We start from the raw sequence: 19,121 nt of genomic DNA on the forward strand, positions 1-19,121 counted from the left end.
CATTAGTAGGGATGGATTTGAGAGTATCCATGGAGGCTATGGTATAGGAGAAAGAAATGAAAGTGGAGAAAGGATTTTAGATTTTTGTTTGTCCTATGATATGATCTTAGCAAACACTTGGTTTAGGAAGAGGGAGTCTCACTTAGTAACATTTAAAAGTGGGGTTAATACGAGTCAGATAGATTTTTTCCTACTTAGAAAGAGAGATAGGGGTTGTTGCATCGATTGTAAGGTTATACCAGGAGAAAGTGTAACTACACAACATAGAGTCTTAATTTTAGATCTTAGAATTAGACAATGCCGCAAAAGAGATAGACATAGGATAGATCCTAGAATTAAGTGGTGGACACTGAAAGGATCTAAACAAGAAATGTTTGTAGAGCAGGTAGTTAAAGAAGTTGATTGGTGTCTCGAGGAGGATTCAGAATCAATGTGGAATAAGATAGCGGGTGGCATGAGAAAAGTGGCTAAGGAGGTATTGGGTGAGTCTAAAGGCGGTGCACCACTAGGTAAGGATACATCATGGTGGAACGAGGATGTCAAATTAGCTATTAAGGTTAAAAGAGAGTGTTATAGAAATCTAAGTAAGAGTCGTGATAATGAGAATTTGGAGAAGTATATGATAGCAAAGAAGGAAGCTAAAAAAGTTGTTCGAAACGCGAGGGCTAAGGTATATAAGGAGGTTTATGACAAGTTGGATACCAAAGAAGGCGAGAAGGATATTTATAGGCTTGCAAAGATGAGAGATAGGAAATCGAAGGATTTGGGTAGGGTTAGATGTATCAAAGATGAAACGCAAAGGGTTTTAGTCAAAGATGAGGAGATTAAGGAGAGATGGAAAGATTATTTTGATAAGCTTTTTAATGATAGTCATGCTCAAGATCTTGGAGACTTCTCCATTCCTTTTCATGAGATAAATCGTGACTTCATGCGCAAGATTCAAAAGAAAGAAATTGCAGATGCTTCGAAGAAAATGAAATCAAGAAGGGCAGTTGGCCCAGATGGTATACCTATCGAGGCTTGGAAATGCTTGGGAGAGAAAGGTTTAGAATGGTTGACAAATCTTTTTAACTTGATTTGGCGAACAAATAAGATGCCTAATGAGTGGAGGAAGAGTACTTTGGTGCCTTTATATAAGAATAAGGGTGATATACAAGATTGCACAAACTATCGTGGTATAAAACTCATGAGTCATACTATGAAACTTTGGGAGAGGGTGATTGAGTCTAGGTTGAGGAAGGTTGTCATGATATCGGAGAATCAGTTTGGTTTTATGCCTGGAAGATCAACTATGGAAGCTATACATCTTCTTAGACAACTTATTGAAAGATATAGAGAGAGGAACAAAGATTTGCATATGGTTTTTATTGATTTAGAGAAGGCTTACGATAGAGTACCTAGGGACGTTCTCTGGTGGACAATGATGAAGAAAGGTGTTTCTCTCAAGTACATTAGTATAATTAAAGATATGTATGAAGGAGTAGTAACCAATGTCCGCACTTGTGGAGGGGTGACAACCAATTTTTCGATAACGGTTGGGTTACATCAAGGATCTGTTTTAAGCCCTTTCCTATTTGCGATAGTGATGGATGAGCTTACGAGATCAATTCAAGAAAATGTACCGTGGTGTATGTTGTTTGCTGATGATATTGTTTTGATTGATGAGTCTAGAGCTGGGGTTATGAAATGAAATGGGGATCTTCGAAACACGAGCTTTGATTAACAAGAGCAAGTGTCAAGAATGACACTAAAGCATAACCCTTAAAAAGGGTATAACTGGAAACAAAATAAAAATAAAAAATGTATTCTTTATTGATATGAAAAACCAATTGCTTAAGAAGCATTGGAGTAAAATACAAGAGGGGCTGCACCCCTTTATATACACAGCTGAAAGAGGACTCAATAGAGCTGTTGGGCACAGTCCAACAGCTCTATTTAGAGCTGTTGGAATGTGTCAGTCCAACAGCTCTATTAAGAGCTGTTGGACTGTGTCAGTCCAACAGCTCTATTGCTAGTCAAGTCTGGACAGGACTTGACTAGCAACAGTCATTCTAGTTCAAACTGAACTAGATGACATAAAAACAAAAAATAAAAATAAAGGAAAAAAATACAGAAAAGAAAGAAATTAAAAATGTATTTATATATATATATATAATAATATAATATTATTATATATACATATATGTACAGTTTTACATTTTAACACTCCCCCTCAAACTTACGGTACAATGAGCGAAAGTTTGTCTAAGAGAAAGTGAAATCGGGGAGCAGCGAAAGGCTTTGTAAAGAAGTCTGCTAACTGATATTCTGAAGTGACATATGGCAGATCAATTATCCCGTGTAGATATTCCTCTCTGACGTAGTGACAATCCATTTCGATGTGTTTGGTGCGTTCGTGGAATGTTCTGTTACTGGCAATGTAGATCGCACTTTTGTTGTCACAACACATTTGTGAAGCCTTTGTTGCTTCAACTCCCATGTCAGCAAGCAGTCGTCGGAGCCAAACTACTTCCATGGTCGTGGTTGCCATGGCTCTGTATTCAGCTTCGGTGGATGAGAGAGATACCTTCTGCTGCTTTTTACACCTCCACGAGATTAATGATTCCCCTAAAAAGACACAAAAGCCAGTGGTTGAGTGTCTGTTATTGGGATCACCTCCCCAATCAGCATCAGTATATGCAATTAAATCAAGAGAAGAGGAGGAAGATAAGAAAAGTCCTCGTGAAAGAGAGGACTTGATGTATCTGATAATACGCATGACTGCTCCCATATGAACAGAAGTAGGAGCATGTTGAAATTGACTTGCTGTATGAACAGCATGTGCTATATCTGGTCTGGTAATGGATAGATAGGAAAGTGCCCCGACAAGCTGTCTGTAAGGAGTAGGGTCTGCAAGAAGTTCTCCATCATCAATCTTCATTTTAACATTAACAACTTCTGGAGTGTCAACTTTCTTATCATCAGTAATACCAGACCTGAAAACAATATCAAAAGCAAATTTAGTCTGAGATAATAAATATCCTCTAGGAGAATAAGCAACTTCAATGCCTAAAAAATATCTCAACAAGCCCAAATCAGTCATTTCAAAATGAGATTTAAGAAGTGTTTTGATTGTTGCAACTCCCTGTTTATCGCTTCCGGTGATGATCATATCATCCACATAGAGAAGAAGCACAATGATCCCTGCATCAGAATTCTTAATAAACAAAGCAGTGTCAGTTAAACAGAATTGAAAACCAATATCAATCATAACATGACTAAACCTATCATACCAAGCTTTTGGTGCTTGTTTAAGTCCATAAAGAGCTTTTTCTAAGCGAAGGACTTTACCCTTAGGAATACTTAGACCAGGAGGGGGTTCCATATATACTTCTTCAACTAGCTTTCCATTTAAAAAAGCATTTTTGACATCCATTTGAAAAATAGACCATTTTTTGATAGAAGCTAAGGCAATTAAGGTTCGGACAGTAGTCATACGAGCCACCGGAGCAAAGGTTTCTTCATAATCAATCCCATATTCTTGGGCATAACCTTTGGCTACTAAACGGGCTTTATATCTTTCAAGAGTACCATCACTCTTGGTTTTAATTTTATAAACCCATCGACATCCTATAGTTTTCTTCCCTGGAGGAAGATCTTGAATATTCCATGTAGAAGCCTTTTCAAGTGCATCTAATTCAGCTTTCATGGCTTCTATCCATTTGATATCATTTTTTGCTTGAAAATATGTGGATGGTTCTTCATATGAGTGAATTAATGCAATAACTGCCCTATATGTGGGTGAGAAAGACTCGTATGATACAAACTTTTCTGGAGGCCTCGAGATTCGGGATGATTGTCTAGTTGGAATGTTAGAATATTTCTCAAGTGCACATGGAGTATTAGACTCTTGTCGCCTGGAATATTGAATACTAGTATCTCTATGAACTTCTTCATTTTCAACATTAAGATCAATAATTCTGTGATCATCATCAAAGTTACAATCAAGGTCATATTCATCAGATGTTGATGTTAGATCTAGCAAAAAGGAGTACTCAGTGACGTCTTTTAATTTTCTAAAATCAAAGAAGCTCTCCTTTTCAAGAAAGGAAACATTTCTAGACACATATAGTTTCTTATTTTTGAAGTCAAAACATCTATAACCTTTCTGGTTTTCAGCATATCCTAAAAAGGCACAGGGAATCGCACGAGGGGAAAGTTTATCATTTTTGTCAGTAAATATGAAACATTTGCACCCAAATATTCTTAATCTAGAGTAGTCTGGAGAAATGTTCATAAGTTTTTCAATGGGAGTGATATTTTGTAACGAAGAAGATGGCATCCTATTAATGAGATAGGTGGCAGTTAAGGCAGCTTCTGCCCAAAAGTCTTTAGGGACTTGATTTGCTATTAATAAAGTTCTAGTGGTTTCTATAATATGGCGATGTTTTCGTTCTGCCAGTCCATTTTGTTGAGGTGTATAAGGACAAGATCTTTGATGTGTGATGCCATGCAATTTAAGATAATTTTGAAAATCTGTGGATAAAAACTCTCCCCCTGAATCTGTGCGAAAAATAGTAATATCATTTTGAAACTTGTTTTTAACCATATTATGAAAAGTTTGAAAGTATGAAAATACTTCAGACTTATGTTTGAGAAAGTACATCCACGTATGTCGGGAGAAATCATCGACAAAAATAACATAGTAAACAAATCCTCCTTTAGAAATTACTGGTGCAGGACCCCAAACATCCGAGTGTATTAATTCAAGTGGTCTTGAAGAGAAAAAGGTTCTGTTCTGAAATGGTAATTTTTTCATTTTGCCGAGAATACAATCTTTACAATCAAATGATTCAGAGTTACAAAATTTCCCTAGATTTGGAAAATGTTGGATTTTGGCTATATGTGGGTGACCAAGTCTCTTATGCCACAGTTCCAACTCTATTTTTTGAATATTATAACAAAAAGCTTTCTTCGGCATTTCCAAAAAATCCATGTAATAGAGCCCTCCTTCTCTATGGCCTTCCCCAATCAGCTTGCCTGACTGGCGATCCTGTACCCAACAACCATGAGAAGAAAAAGAAATATTACACCCATAATCAGAAATTTGAGATACAGATAAAAGATTTAAATTTAATTTGGGAACATGTCTAATTTCTGGAATAAAAAAATTTTTTGTTTTATAAATTTTTTCAAAATTTCCTATTCCTTCTATTTCAAGAGAAGTCCCATCAGCAGTAAAGACCTTTGACACACTTGTTTTATTTTTAACACATTTGGATAGACTTTGATTATTTGGGGTCATATGAAAAGATGCACCAGAGTCAAGAAGCCAAGAAATTTTACCTAAATCAGAAAAAGATGAGGCTGCTGCGCCGGTTGAAGCTTCAGATGAGGAAGAGGCACCTTTGATGAGAGGCTGAAGAATCTCCATTAGTTGGGCAAGGGAAACTGGTGCATCCTGATCTTTAGGCTCCGATCCAGCAATTGCAGCTCTTTTTTCTCTCAGTTCCTTAAGTTTGGGACATTGTGGCCTGTAGTGTCCCGGTTCATGACAGTGATGACAAATAACTTTCTTCTTATCATAGTCACCATTTTGTCGGTTAAAGTGAGGAGGCCTATATGATCGAACATGATTCCCTGGTCTAGACACGGCTAAAACGGAATCATCTTCAATTTTTAAAGAACTTTTCCGGAGACGATTTTCTTCCATTGTTAACTCTTCAATAGTTTCAACAATAGAAAGAATTTTTCCCCTGTGAAGTAGGGCCGATTTAGTGGTTTCAAATTCCGGCCTTAATCCAGTGATAAACTGGTAAAAATGTTCAGCATCGAGTTGTTTCTGACGAAGCTCGATGTCTTCGGCACAATGCCACTTTGGTTCTAAAAGGGAAAGTTCTTCCCAAAGTTCGGACAACCCATTGTAATATTCACGAATAGTTTTGTCTCCTTGTGTCATCATTCGAACTTTTTCTTGGAGGTTGCACACGTGTGCAATATCTTTAAGGGAATACATATTCTTAAGGTATTCCCATGCCTTATCGGCATGATCAAATTTGGCAAGACTTGAGCATTTTTTAATGTCAACGCTATTGATAAGCCATGACATTATCTTCGCATGAGATATTCTCCATTCTTTCCATTTCTTCTCGTATGAGGCAATAGCCTTGATTTTCTCTTCTTCCGATAGAGGGACCTCTTTATCTCCCTCCTTTTTAGTAAGAGATAGCTTAGGTTCCGAATCGGAACCATCCACAATCCCCCATAAGCCTTTTCCCCATATATGGTGCTTCATGATTGAAGCCCATGTTACATAGTTCGTATCGCTTAGTTTCATAGGCATGATGGTGACTTTATCATTGTCATCCATCGATTACAAGGAGAGAAAGAATAGGGATAGAAGAGAAACAAGAAGAAAAATGAGAAAGAAAGAAAAAAAAAAAAAAAAAAAAACAATACAACAAGATGTGAAATCTTCTCCAATGAAGTGATAAAACACTTCTCTTCAAGTGGCGAACACTTTTGCAAACGGGCACGGAAACCGAGGCAGCTTTTCCTCAAGATTTAGTACTTCCGCGGCTCTGATACCATGAAATGAAATGGGGATCTTCGAAACACGAGCTTTGATTAACAAGAGCAAGTGTCAAGAATGACACTAAAGCATAACCCTTAAAAAGGGTATAACTGGAAACAAAATAAAAATAAAAAATGTATTCTTTATTGATATGAAAAACCAATTGCTTAAGAAGCATTGGAGTAAAATACAAGAGGGGCTGCACCCCTTTATATACACAGCTGAAAGAGGACTCAATAGAGCTGTTGGGCACAGTCCAACAGCTCTATTTAGAGCTGTTGGAATGTGTCAGTCCAACAGCTCTATTAAGAGCTGTTGGACTGTGTCAGTCCAACAGCTCTATTGCTAGTCAAGTCTGGACAGGACTTGACTAGCAACAGTCATTCTAGTTCAAACTGAACTAGATGACATAAAAACAAAAAATAAAAATAAAGGAAAAAAATACAGAAAAGAAAGAAATTAAAAATGTATTTATATATATATATAATAATATAATATTATTATATATACATATATGTACAGTTTTACATTTTAACAAATGCTAAGTTAGAATTATGGAGACAGACATTGGAAGCTAGAGGTTTTAAGTTGAGTAAGAGTAAGACTGAATATATGGAATGTCGGTTTAGTAAGCAACGAAGTAGTGATGGGAGTGTAGTGAAGCTTGGTGAGCAAGAAATACCGATGAATGATTATTTCAAATATTTGGGATCCATCATTCAAAAGTAAGGAGAAATTGATGGAGATGTAAATCATAGGATAAAGGTTGGGTGGATGAAATGGAAAAGTGCAACTGGAGTGTTGTGCGATCGTAGAATGCCATTGCGGTTGAAGGGAAAGTTTTATAGGACGACTATTAGACCCGCTTTACTATATGGTACGGAATGTTGGACTGCCAAGAGACATCATATTCAAAAAATGAGTGTAGCTGAGATGCGGATGCTTAGATGGATGTGCGGAAATACAATAAAAGATAAGATTCGGAACGAGGAGATACGTAAGAAGGTAGGTGTTGCACCCATTGAAAATAAGATGCGAGAGAATCGTTTACGGTGGTTTGGACATATTCGGCGAAGGCCTAATGATGCTCCAGTTAGAAGGTTGGAGAAATGGGAAAATATATTAGTTAAAAGAGGTCGGGGTAGGCCTAGGAAGACTTGGATGGAGATGATAGGAAAGGATATGAATGCTTTGAACCTCACCGAGGACATGGCATTGGATAGAAATGATTGGAGGAAAAGGATTCATGTGGAAGACCCAAAATGAATTTCTTTTTTGGTTCATATCGCTGACCCCAATTGTTTTGGGATGAAGGCGTAGTTGTTGTTGTTGTTTTGTTGTAATCTCATGTGAGTCAAGATAATTTTTGAACTTCTTTAACACAAATTCTCCTTCGGAATCGATTCTAAAGATTTTAATATTAGTTTTAAATTGAGTCTGTGTATAGCAATGAAATTTTTTGAAACAATAAAATACATCGGATTTGTGTTTAAAAAAATATATCCAACAGTGTCTACAATAATCATCCACAAACACATCATAATAAGATACTCCTCCTTTGAATATATAACTGGAGTTGGTCCCCATACATCCGAATGTACCAACTCAAATGGATTTTTAGATATGAAATGACTAAGCCCAAAGGGTAAGGATTTTATTTTACCAAGGATGAAATCTTCGCAAACAAAATCCATTTATTTATAACTTTGGAAAATAAATCCAAAGGTAAGGAGATCTTCAAGAAACATAAGGGTTACCATCTTTTGTTGAGTGATGTAATACTCCTGCCTCATCAGCTTCAAATCATAATCTCCTATAAGCAAAAAATTATAGTCAAAACCAAATTGCTTGCGTACAAAAAAATCTTTACTAATGACGAGACACAGAGTCGTTATGAGATACCTTGCAATATGTATGTGTCTTGAAGTTGAGCAAGCTCCCAGCAAAGAGAAGGAATTGTCTAGAGAGAGAGAGAGAGAGATTCAAAATCCTTAGTCCTAGATATTGTACAAAAAAGAAACAGTTGGCTAAAAGTATAGAGGTGCAGTTATAATGCCAAGTGCAAAGGAATAAGAAATGCAAAACCTAATTATTTCTTATTGCATAATGCAAAAATCACACGGTGACAATCCATGCAGAAATAAAATGACAGAATTAAGCCCCTTCATGCAACACAAAAAGAAAACCTAAAAGTAGGTGCATATTTAATTAATCACTCACTAAATTTCATGAATAAAAATCAGAACAAAATTTGCTGCAGAGATCACAGAAATATACTAACCAACAAATAATAAACCAAGTGAAAAAGACAACTTCATCTCATTTCACTGTCTTTGATAGTGCTAGATCACGAATACTGTTCCTCTTAAAAGTATCACAAATATTGAAGTAACCACATGATCCATGCATGGTTTTGTTCAAAAGAATCAATTTTAGAAAACCAAATTACTATTCTTGAAATTAGTGTCACTAATGGAAGCATGGTTAACATTTTATTTTGCGCATGTGTGTGTGTGTGAGAGAGAGAGAGTGTGTGTGTGTGTGCACGTGCGTGTGTGCAATTACTAAAAATAGATTTGTGGTATACCATTTGTGAGTAAAGTTGAAGGAATCTCCTGAAGAAAGCAATTAGTTCTCTTATGTGAATACATATAGTGCATTATGAGCCACCATTGATCCATGGTACCCAAGTCTCTGTCTAAAAGAAATTGACTTATGGTTATGGTCTGCAACTATTGGTTATTTTAGAGATCTGGCTTGGGTACTCAAGCTAAAAACAAACTTGAACTAAACTCAATCCTGGCTAACCAAACGCAGGCCAAGCTCAAGGTTAAGGACCTAACCTCTAACAAGCAAGAGTTTGGCTCGTGCAGCATACTTTATCACTGGACCTAACCTAATCATTCACTTGGCTACCTTGTTTAGCCTATTCCAAAAGAAATATAACCACAACGATCACTTCTGATGCATGTAAGTCAAAGCCTATGTTCCCCTAGCATCCACTGGAAAAAGATTAATTAGTCAGGTATTTAAAACATTGTTTTAGTAACACAAACCAGTTTAATTAAGTCTTGGATTAGAGCAAGCTAAAACCCCTGAGCAAAAGTTAAATGGCATTTTCGGATAATCTGCAACAAATAACAGCTGATAGTATTAGGCCATTAGGAATTTTCTAACCTTAAGATCAGAAAGAGGATAACCATATCCTAATATGTCGAAACAAAATCATAAAGTATAACTGCCTATCTCCTAATGTCCATCATTTTTCTCATCAAGCACCCCTTATAGGAGTTCCTCAGGGTTCTGATCTGCCTCTTTCAATCGTTCATCATATTAAAAGGATAGTATGTTTTTAATTCATTGATATTCCAAGTCTTACATTGTTCTTGAAGGAAAAGATGTTTTTCATGCTAGAACAAAGTTCTTTAGTGGATGAACATTCTTAACAAGTGTTCGCTTAATGGGGACATTGTCATATGCAGCCTTCGGCAAACAAAACACCATGCAGCAAAAAAAAATTTAATCGTAATGGCATTAAGCATGTTCCAAACCTCAGATAGCAACTTCTGCTCTTTCATGTAAAGATTTGAAAGCTCTCCTGTTAGCTCAGAATGCTTCCGCCTGAACAGAACCCAGGATATCAAGCAACCAGTCCAATCCAAACAGACAATTTTCAAGTCAGATAGTTCAGGTAGTGGGTAGATAGACACAGACAGAAACAGGATTAGGCCATGTTTAGACAAACAACCTCTTTTGAATAACCAGAATTATTTTTTCAAACCACACTCAAATAGATATTGGATCATATATGCAACTTGTTTCCAACAAAAAACACTGAATAGATTGCAGGACTAGAAGTCCACTGCAGCATAACAAAGCATTAAAAAGACTAGGAAAGAAGGAAAAGAATAAAAAAAGTATACAAGATACCGGAGAGAATGAAGATCAAGATGGATATGAGCTTCATCAGAGGAGATTTGAGACTTAAGTGCCAAAAGAACAGCTTGCTGCTTTGCACTTTCAACTTGAGCTTCGACCCACTGCCTCTCACTTGTGCCAAAACTATTTAAGTATCAAACAAAACAAAGCACATTAGCATATAAAGCAATAGAACCACAGCAAACTATGCAGGCATTGCATAAGTTTGCTCCGTCATGTAAGTACCAACTACCAAGGCATACCATTTCATGAAGTAGAAAATGTTTTAAAAATAGTATAAATATAATCAATAGCTGGCATATAGTTTCCATTATTCAAGAAATTAATTTTTCAATAACAAGAAGAGACTTGTTCTCCCCTCAAAACAAAATATGAGAAATATTTGAAACCATTCTAAAGCAAGTTCAACATGGCAACAGTTTTTACATAAAAAAACAAAAAAGAAAAACAAATAATAGAGATTGAACAACAACTGTGACAACAAAAAATGTTCTATACAAGTAAACTATAAAGGAGATATCAACAAAGACAGCAAATATAAAAAATGAACGCCATTAGCTTGTTCATTTGTTACTGCAAATACTCACATGGAACGAAGCCTTTGTAGCTCAGTTACACGATGATGATAGGATTTCTCCATATCTCCTATAACCACCAAAAAATGAAAACAATCATAAACACCGATTGACAAATAAAAAAAAATTGAATCAAGAAGCCACTTTACATATCTAGTGCTCAAAGAAGGGAAAGGGTAATTCAAAGATAGCATACCCCTTAGAACATATTAATTGATGGCATTGTTGTCATATGTAAATGCAACTATCTATTTTGGACATCCAGCCTGGTGGCTTATGCAGATATTTCATTATATTTGTATTATTTTATGGGCACCCTAATTAGGGTTTTCTGTACATTAAAGGAAGCTTTAGGTGTTTCCCCTCAATCAATATGAAAAGGGGCCAAGGCTTGTCTCCTTTTCTCTTTTTCATTGCTCTCTCATATAATATTCTTCCTCTTCTATTGGTATAAAGAATTTTCATGGTACCAGAGCTGAATCCCCTGTAGCATCAGAGGACACACAATTTGTAGAGCATTATATGCCTGAAGTACTGTTTATTGATTGATCTTTCTTTCATTTAATTTTTTTCCTTTCAGTGTTCATCTTGAATTCCACAGTTTTATTGACTTACTCCATCTTGTTTAATCTTTCTATACTTCCTATTTTCAAAGTTTCCTTCAAATACCCTTTTTTCTGCATAGTTTCTTTTCTTCCTCTCTTGCTTTTCTGTTTCCTTGCTCATATAGGTCGATCTGATAAGGTGGTTGATCAGATTGTGAAATTATATGTTTGTTGTGTCTAGGGATACATTTGGCATTTTATTATTGCTTTGTATCATATGGTATATTTTGAGCATTCTTTGTTTAGTTAAGGGTTATTGCAGCCATTTTATTTGTTTTGTATCTCTAACAGAGAGGGTAGATGTAAAACCCACGTAAAAACGGACCCGGGTCGGGTCAGGACCCGACCCAGGCCCGCCCTCGTTAGAGTTTTAAAACCGACGCAGGGTGAGGGTTTTAAAACAAAACCCTCCCCTATGTGCCGCGCCCTGCCCATGCCGCTCCACCCCTTTGACAAGATAAGGGAAACCCTTGAGGGTTTCCCCGATTGTCGCGCCCCCCCCCCCCCCCCCCCCCCGAGCCCTTTAAGAGTATCGCAGGAGGGGAGGGGGGATGCGGCTCCCTTCTCTGCTCCTCCTCCTCCCCTCCCTCTCGAGTCTCCTCGTGCCCTACGCACGACAGCACCGCGGACGCCTCCTCCCCTCTGATCCGATCGCCGCCGCCGCTGCCACCATCGTCGTCGATCCTCTCCCAGGTGGCGAGTTCCTGTCAGAGAGCGCTGCAGCCAACCCTCGTCTCTCTCTCTCTCTCTCGTTGCGATTTCTGGCAACCCCAACCGACACCTCCCCTCGCTCCCTCTTCTCTCGTCAACCTGCCGAAGCCCGATGTCGGTGGCTTCCCCCGTGCCGCCTCGCTCCTCTCCTTGTGAGGCTCCCCTGCTATTCCTGTGTTGCTTGGCAGAGGGTTTCACCCCTGCCTCTTATTAGTTTTCCTGGCAGGGGCCGATCTCCCTCCCATCTTTTCCTGTTTTAGCAGAAGGGTGCTCTGGCACTCTCTCTTACTCGCGCAAGGCGGACGGTCGGCAAGCAGGGAAACACTCTGCTCCCTGCCTCTTCTTTAGTCAATTTCATACTAACATTGGGTTTCCTGCAGATTCCGCGACGGATTTCCACTCATGCCCCAAGCCCCTGCATCGCCTACACTCTCAAAAACTCGCAGTGACGCAACCTCACGAGGTAGGGTAAAGTCGCACAAAGGGCAATAGATGAACCTAATTAAGTTTGAAATAATTAAGATGCCCATGCTAGACATGCTTAGAGTTATATTGCTTCTGTATTGCGTATTTTCTTGTTTGCTTGCTCATGGGTCGATGTACAATTTCATTCTTCGATTATCATTTTGCGTAGTTGTTTATGAGTTTGAGGTGTGGTTTCGTACTCCTTGAAATACATATGCCCTTGTTTGCTTGCATACATTTTTTGCATGCACGTTATCTTTGAGTGAGGTACGACTTAATGTCTCATGTATTACTTATGACCTTATGTGTTTGCCTATCTAAGTGGCCAAGGTATAGTTTTGGTACCTCGTGTATTACTTATGTGATTTTCCCTCGATGTGCGACATCGCAAGGCGAGAGTTGCTTGTTGTCATGTTATAACCTGCATATGCTCGCATTTATGGTAAATATGTACTTACATAAATGTAGTCTTGTGCCTATCCTGATTTCACTTATTTTCAAAACACTAGAAGTTGTGATTGTGCATTGCAGTTCTTTAAAAGAGGGTTTCCTTCTGCGAACCCAGTGCTCTTCAAATTGCACAGCTTTTGCAAAGTTAAGTTTTAAGCCTCGCAGGATTGCGAAGTCACGTTTGAGCCCTCCCAAGTCCGCACACTTAGGAGAAATGTTTTGTAACCTTGATTCAAGTTGCGACCCAATTCGAATAACCCCGATCAGGGGCATGAGCCTATGAGTGAGTGGGGTTCTGTTGAAGAACTCATTCTTCATTTATCAATCTAGTGTCGTGTGTCATGCGAATCATGTTGATACTAAGATAAATTTTGGATGCAAGATCGATAGTGATGTGCCTTGTGTGAATGACTCAATGTGGCATTATGGCTTTTAGGGATGTATTGTGCCAAATGAGCATTCTTATATTCTTTGGATCGTTATGAAGTTGTGTGTTGGGTGTTCCTTTTGAGAAGCCTACGCACCTCCCTTTTTCACTGTAGCGTACTTTTAGACATGCACGACATGTTAAGTACTTTGTTGATCGCACACGACCTTGTATCATGAAATATGCAAAATATTGTTGAAATGAATTCAAGACTTATCTTGCCTACTTGTGTTATGTTACTTCTTTTGCAAATAATATCTGTTGGGGTTTCTTTGGTGAAACCATATCCCTTTTGTGAAAACATGTGAGAGAGAGAGAGAAAGAGAGAGAACCTTTCTTGAGAAGTCGGCAGCCTTCAAGCCTCTCGATTGCTGCCCTAGTGCCTTCATTAATATAGGGTTACAATTATCTTTCACAGGGACAAAATTGCCCCTTATAAGTGACTCATGTTACATAATAATACAACTAAAGCAAAACTCGTGATTGGATATGGATCCGATATCGGATCCATATCCAATCCATATTCCACATTCTAATACCCTCCCTCAAGTTGTGCATGGGGTTGAACCATGTGCAACTTGTTCTTCAGATACCAGAAGCGATGACTGGTAAGACCTTTTGTAAACATATCGACAACTTGGTCTTCTGAAGGCACATAAACTGGTTCAATCTCTTTGTCGGCTATCTTTGTCTGATGAAATGTTGATCGATTTCAATATGTTTAGTCTGACTGTGATGAACAGGATTGAATGCAATTTGTATAGCACTTCTATTATCACACATAAGTGTCGAATTTGAGATATCATCTCCCATCTCTGTAAGAAGATGCCTAATCCAGGTCACTTCTGCTGTGGTAGCTGTTAAGACATATGTAATAATATGTAATAATACATCTATATATGTAAATATAGATGTATTTACCATAATACCCGATAGGGGTATTATGGTATTTTCACAAGTACCCAATAGGGGTACTTGTTTTATTTCTTTTATTTTGCTTTTTTTTATTTTTGTTTTTTATTTTTTTTAAATGTATTTTGGGATACCGAAAAGGGGCCCCACAATGGAGTCGTTGGGGCCCCCAACGGTCACAATTGTGACCGTTAGAGGCTCCCAACGACTCTATTGGGAGCCCCCTTTGGTCTCCCTTCTCCTATAAATAGGGGGAACCCCCTTGTATTTTGCATGGCTCTTAGAGAGCTCCTCTTCAATAAAAGAAATATTCTTTTATGTGTGTAGCCTTATTATAAGGCCCTTCGTATATCCCTTGGTGGTTTTTCTCTCTTGTGCTTGTTTCATTTGTCCGTGTTGGACATTGTGAATGCTTGGCATTCTTAATTTCTTCTGCATACTTCATTACATGGTATCAGAGCCAATCGATCTTCTAAGGTAAAATTGTGTCTCTCTCTACTTCCTTTTCTTTCTCACATCTTCATTTTGTAGCAATGGAAGTCAAGATCGATCTATCTTTCAAACTCAATGGGAAAAATTACATGATGTGGGCATCCGCAATGGAGAATAATCTCAAAGGCAAAAAGCTTTGGGGTTATCTAATGGGAACCGTTCCGGAACCCCAACTTAAGCTCACAAAGATGGAAGGAGATCAAGAGAAAGCACTTGAAGGCGATGCTCGTCTCAAGGCCATTCAAGATTATAATCACCAAATGGAAGATTGGGAGAGCAACCATGCAAAAATCCTAGCATGGTTTATGAATAATGTCGAACTCAAGGTATGTGCAAATATTGTAAAAATTCCGCCGGGCAAATGAAGCTTGGTTTTTTATGAAGGGTATGTTTACCCAAAAGGATCTTGCAAGAGCTTATTTTTTGCAAGAAAAAGTTAGAACCACAAAACAAGGTGACATGAGCATACAAGATTATTATAGTGCTCTAAATCCTTTGTGGGATGGATTGGCTCTTTTGGAGCCTAAATGGGTGGCTATAGAGGATGTGATACTAAGACAAAAACAAATGGAACAAGATAGATTGTTTCAATTTTTATTTGGGCTTCGTCCCGAATTTGAACAAGTGAGATCCTCACTTCTCCATAGACCTACGTTTCCTCCCTTAGAAGAGGTTATTGCCGAGATTACTCAAGAAGAGACTAGGCATAGCATGGGTAAAAGCATAGATGAAGTTCTTGCCGTATCTAAACCCGGCAATCATGTTAAAACATACAAACCACCTCATTTTGGTAAGCAAGGGAGTGGAGGAAGAAAAATGATTATATGTCATCATTGTTATGAGCCGGGACATATTAAACCCGTTTGCCCAAAGCTAAATGGGGCATTCAAGCCAAAGGTGGCTTCCGTTGAAGAATCATCCACCAAAGAAGATGACGGCAAGAACGGGGATCTCAAAGATACTCTTGGACAAATCTCCTTGGCTCTCCAACAAATTCTAAAGGCTACTTCTTCCACCTCCGGTGCCGCCATTGGCTCATCATCACCTCCCGGTACGTACTCTTGGATTTTAGATTCCGGAGCCTCTTTTCACATGACTCCTCATGAAAATGCATTAACCAATGTGCACACCAATTCAAAAATGTCTTGTGTCTCTACGACCGATGGAACTTTTCTCAAAATAAATGGTATTGGAACTCTTGATTCTAAAAATGTTTAAAATTTTCTTGTTCCAAAAGTTAGAAAAGTTCCTAAATTAAATCTTAACCTCTTTTCCGTTTCTCAAATAGCCGACCATGGATGTGAAATATCTTTCTCATCCCAAGGGTGCTTTGTGCAGGATCTCCGGTCCGGAAAGCGGATTGGGCAAGGCCATAGGAAGGGAGACCTTTATTTTATGGATAACATAATACTTCCAAATAGCTCATTTTGTACTTATGTCCAAGACAAAAATATTAAAACTTGGCATAAAAGGCTTGGACATCCAAGTTACTCTAAAATGTATCTTTTTCCTTTTGGAAACAAGTTTTGTAAAGAAAAAGATATCAATTGCAAAGATTGCATTTTTGAAAAAATGAAGTCTACTCCTTTTCCTATTAGAACTTTTGTAACAACAAGACCTTTTGAATTGGTGCATTCCGATGTATGGGGACCATCTCCGGTTCTATCCAAAGGTGGTTATTCGTATTATGTTACTTTTATTGATGATTATACTAGATATGTATGGATTTATTTTCTTAACTTTAAATCGGAAGTTTTTAACTTCTTCAAAGAATTTCATGCAAAAGTTCAAAATCAATTTCAAAGTCAAATATCCATTCTTAGATCCGATTCGGGTGGAGAGTACTTATCAAATGATTTTCAATCATATCTAAAACAACATGACATTTGTCATCAAAAATCTTGCCCAAGAACTCCTCAACAAAACGGTCTAGCGGAAAGAAAACATAGACATATTTTAGAAACCACTAGATCCTTACTCATTTCTAAAAATATTCCTAAAAGTTTTTGGGCCGAAGCCGTGTTAACCTCCACCTATTTAATCAATAGGATGCCATCTTCAAAATTGAACAACATCTCTCCTTATGAAAAACTTTTTAATATAACACCCGACTACAATCGTCTTCGTATTTTTGGGTGTAAATGCTTTGTTCTTTTACATAAAAGAGATAAATTATCACCTAAAGCAATAGAATGTGTATTTTTAGGATATGGTTAAAATCAAAAGGGCTATAGATGCTTTGACTATAAGAACAATAAATTATTTGTCTCCAAAGATGTGACCTTTTTAGAAGATGAAAATGGATTTGAAATTTTGGAAAAAAACAAATGAAATTGATTATATGTTTATCAATGATCTTTTTAGAAGACTCAAATGATGACCTTTTGAGTCATCCGGAATCTTTAGAAAATACTCTTGATAATGATGTTTCACCAACTAATGGTGACAATCTTCAAGTATACACTCGGTGTGAGGAAGCTCAACCTATTAGTGCTTTAGAAAAATTCTTGTGCTCAACCTATTAGTGCTTTATTATAAGGCCCTTCGTATATCCCTTGGTGGTTTTTCCCTCTTGTGCTTGTTTCATTTGTCCGTGTTGGACATTGTGAATGCTTGGCATTCTTAATTTCTTCCGCATACTTCATTACAGTAGCTGCCACAGATCTATACTCTGCCTCTGTGCTAGATCTTGCCACAGCCTTCTGTTTTCTGCTACTCCATGAGACAAGATTTCTCCCAATGAAAACACAGTATCCTGAAACAGACCTCTCATCTGGATCCCCTGCCCAGTCTGCATCTGTATAGACAAGTATGTCACGTTTCGGTGATTTCCATGAAGATTGAGTATATGTTAGTCCATCACCCACCGTTCCTTTTAGATAGCGAAGGATGCGTTTGACAGCATCCATGTGACCAGTCTTTGGTTCATGCATGAATTGAGATACTTGATTGACAGAATACACAATGTCTGGTCTAGTGAAGGTAAGGTATTGTAACATACCTACTAAACTCCGATACTTGACTGCATCAGGATATAACTCACCATCACAAATATTGAGCCTTTGGTTAACAACACTGGGTGTGGGTAGAGGTTTACAATCTATCATTCCTGCTTTAGCTAGAAGATCAAGAGTGTATTTATGTTGAGTTAATGACATTTTATCACCTTGTCTATCTACCTCTACTCCAAGAAAATATCTCAGCTCCCCAAGGTCTTTCATTTTGAACCGCATACTCAATAGAACTTTAATTTGCTGAATGTGGTCTGGAGCATTACCAGTGATAACAATATCATCAACGTATATGAGTAAGAAAACCACAGTGATACCATTCCTATATATGAACAGGGAATGATCAAGTTGGGAACGAAAGAAACCATGTTTATGGATTTCTAAGGAAAAACTTTCAAACCATGACCTAGAAGCTTGCTTAAGTCCATACAAAGCTCTGGTTAACTTGCATACATATTCTTTTGTGCTTCCCTCTGCATAACCTTGAGGCTGCTCCATATAGACTTCTTCCTTTAAGTCCCCATGAAGGAATGCATTCTTAACATCAAGCTGACTGAGGATCCACCCATGTTCAATTGCCAGGCCAAGTATAATGTGAATAGTTCTCATTCTCACCACTGAGCTGAATGTCTCATCATAATCTTGACCATATTCTTGAGTGAAACCCTTGGCCACAAGACGCGCCTTGTACCGTTCAATGCTACCATCTGGTTTATATTTAATTTTATAAACCCATTTGGAACCAACAACATTTTTGTCTGGAGGACGGCCAACTATCTCCCATGTTCGACATTCATAAAGTGCCTCGATCTCCTCATTCATCGCTTCAATCCATTTGTTGGATTGGATAGCTTGATTAAACCCAAGTGGTTCATCGTGTTTTTCAATCTGGGATAGAAAGATCTGAAAGTCCATAGAAAAGTTGTCATGACTAACCCACTTTTTAATAGGATGCCTTATCCTGCCTGATCTTCTTGGTGC

General features: G+C 37.8%; 1 protein-coding gene across 1 annotated transcript in view; it reads right to left on the reverse strand.

Moving 5' to 3' along the window:
• AUG3 (HAUS augmin-like complex subunit) overlaps positions 1–19,121 on the reverse strand; it is a 74,341-nt gene that overhangs the window by 10,860 nt on the left and 44,360 nt on the right. Inside the window, exons 8-12 of the mRNA XM_090016053.1 lie at positions 11,080–11,137; positions 10,484–10,615; positions 10,105–10,174; positions 8,456–8,513; positions 8,311–8,366 (exon numbers count right to left, since the gene is read on the reverse strand). Of these exons, the coding sequence (XP_089872179.1) occupies positions 8,311–8,366; positions 8,456–8,513; positions 10,105–10,174; positions 10,484–10,615; positions 11,080–11,137 (374 nt within the window). The remainder of the gene's footprint in view (positions 1–8,310; positions 8,367–8,455; positions 8,514–10,104; positions 10,175–10,483; positions 10,616–11,079; positions 11,138–19,121) is intronic.

Source organism: Nuphar pumila, chromosome 8 (genome assembly GCF_984573655.1).
Source record: "Nuphar pumila chromosome 8, dmNupPumi1.hap1.1, whole genome shotgun sequence".
Taxonomy (NCBI): domain Eukaryota; kingdom Viridiplantae; phylum Streptophyta; class Magnoliopsida; order Nymphaeales; family Nymphaeaceae; genus Nuphar; species Nuphar pumila.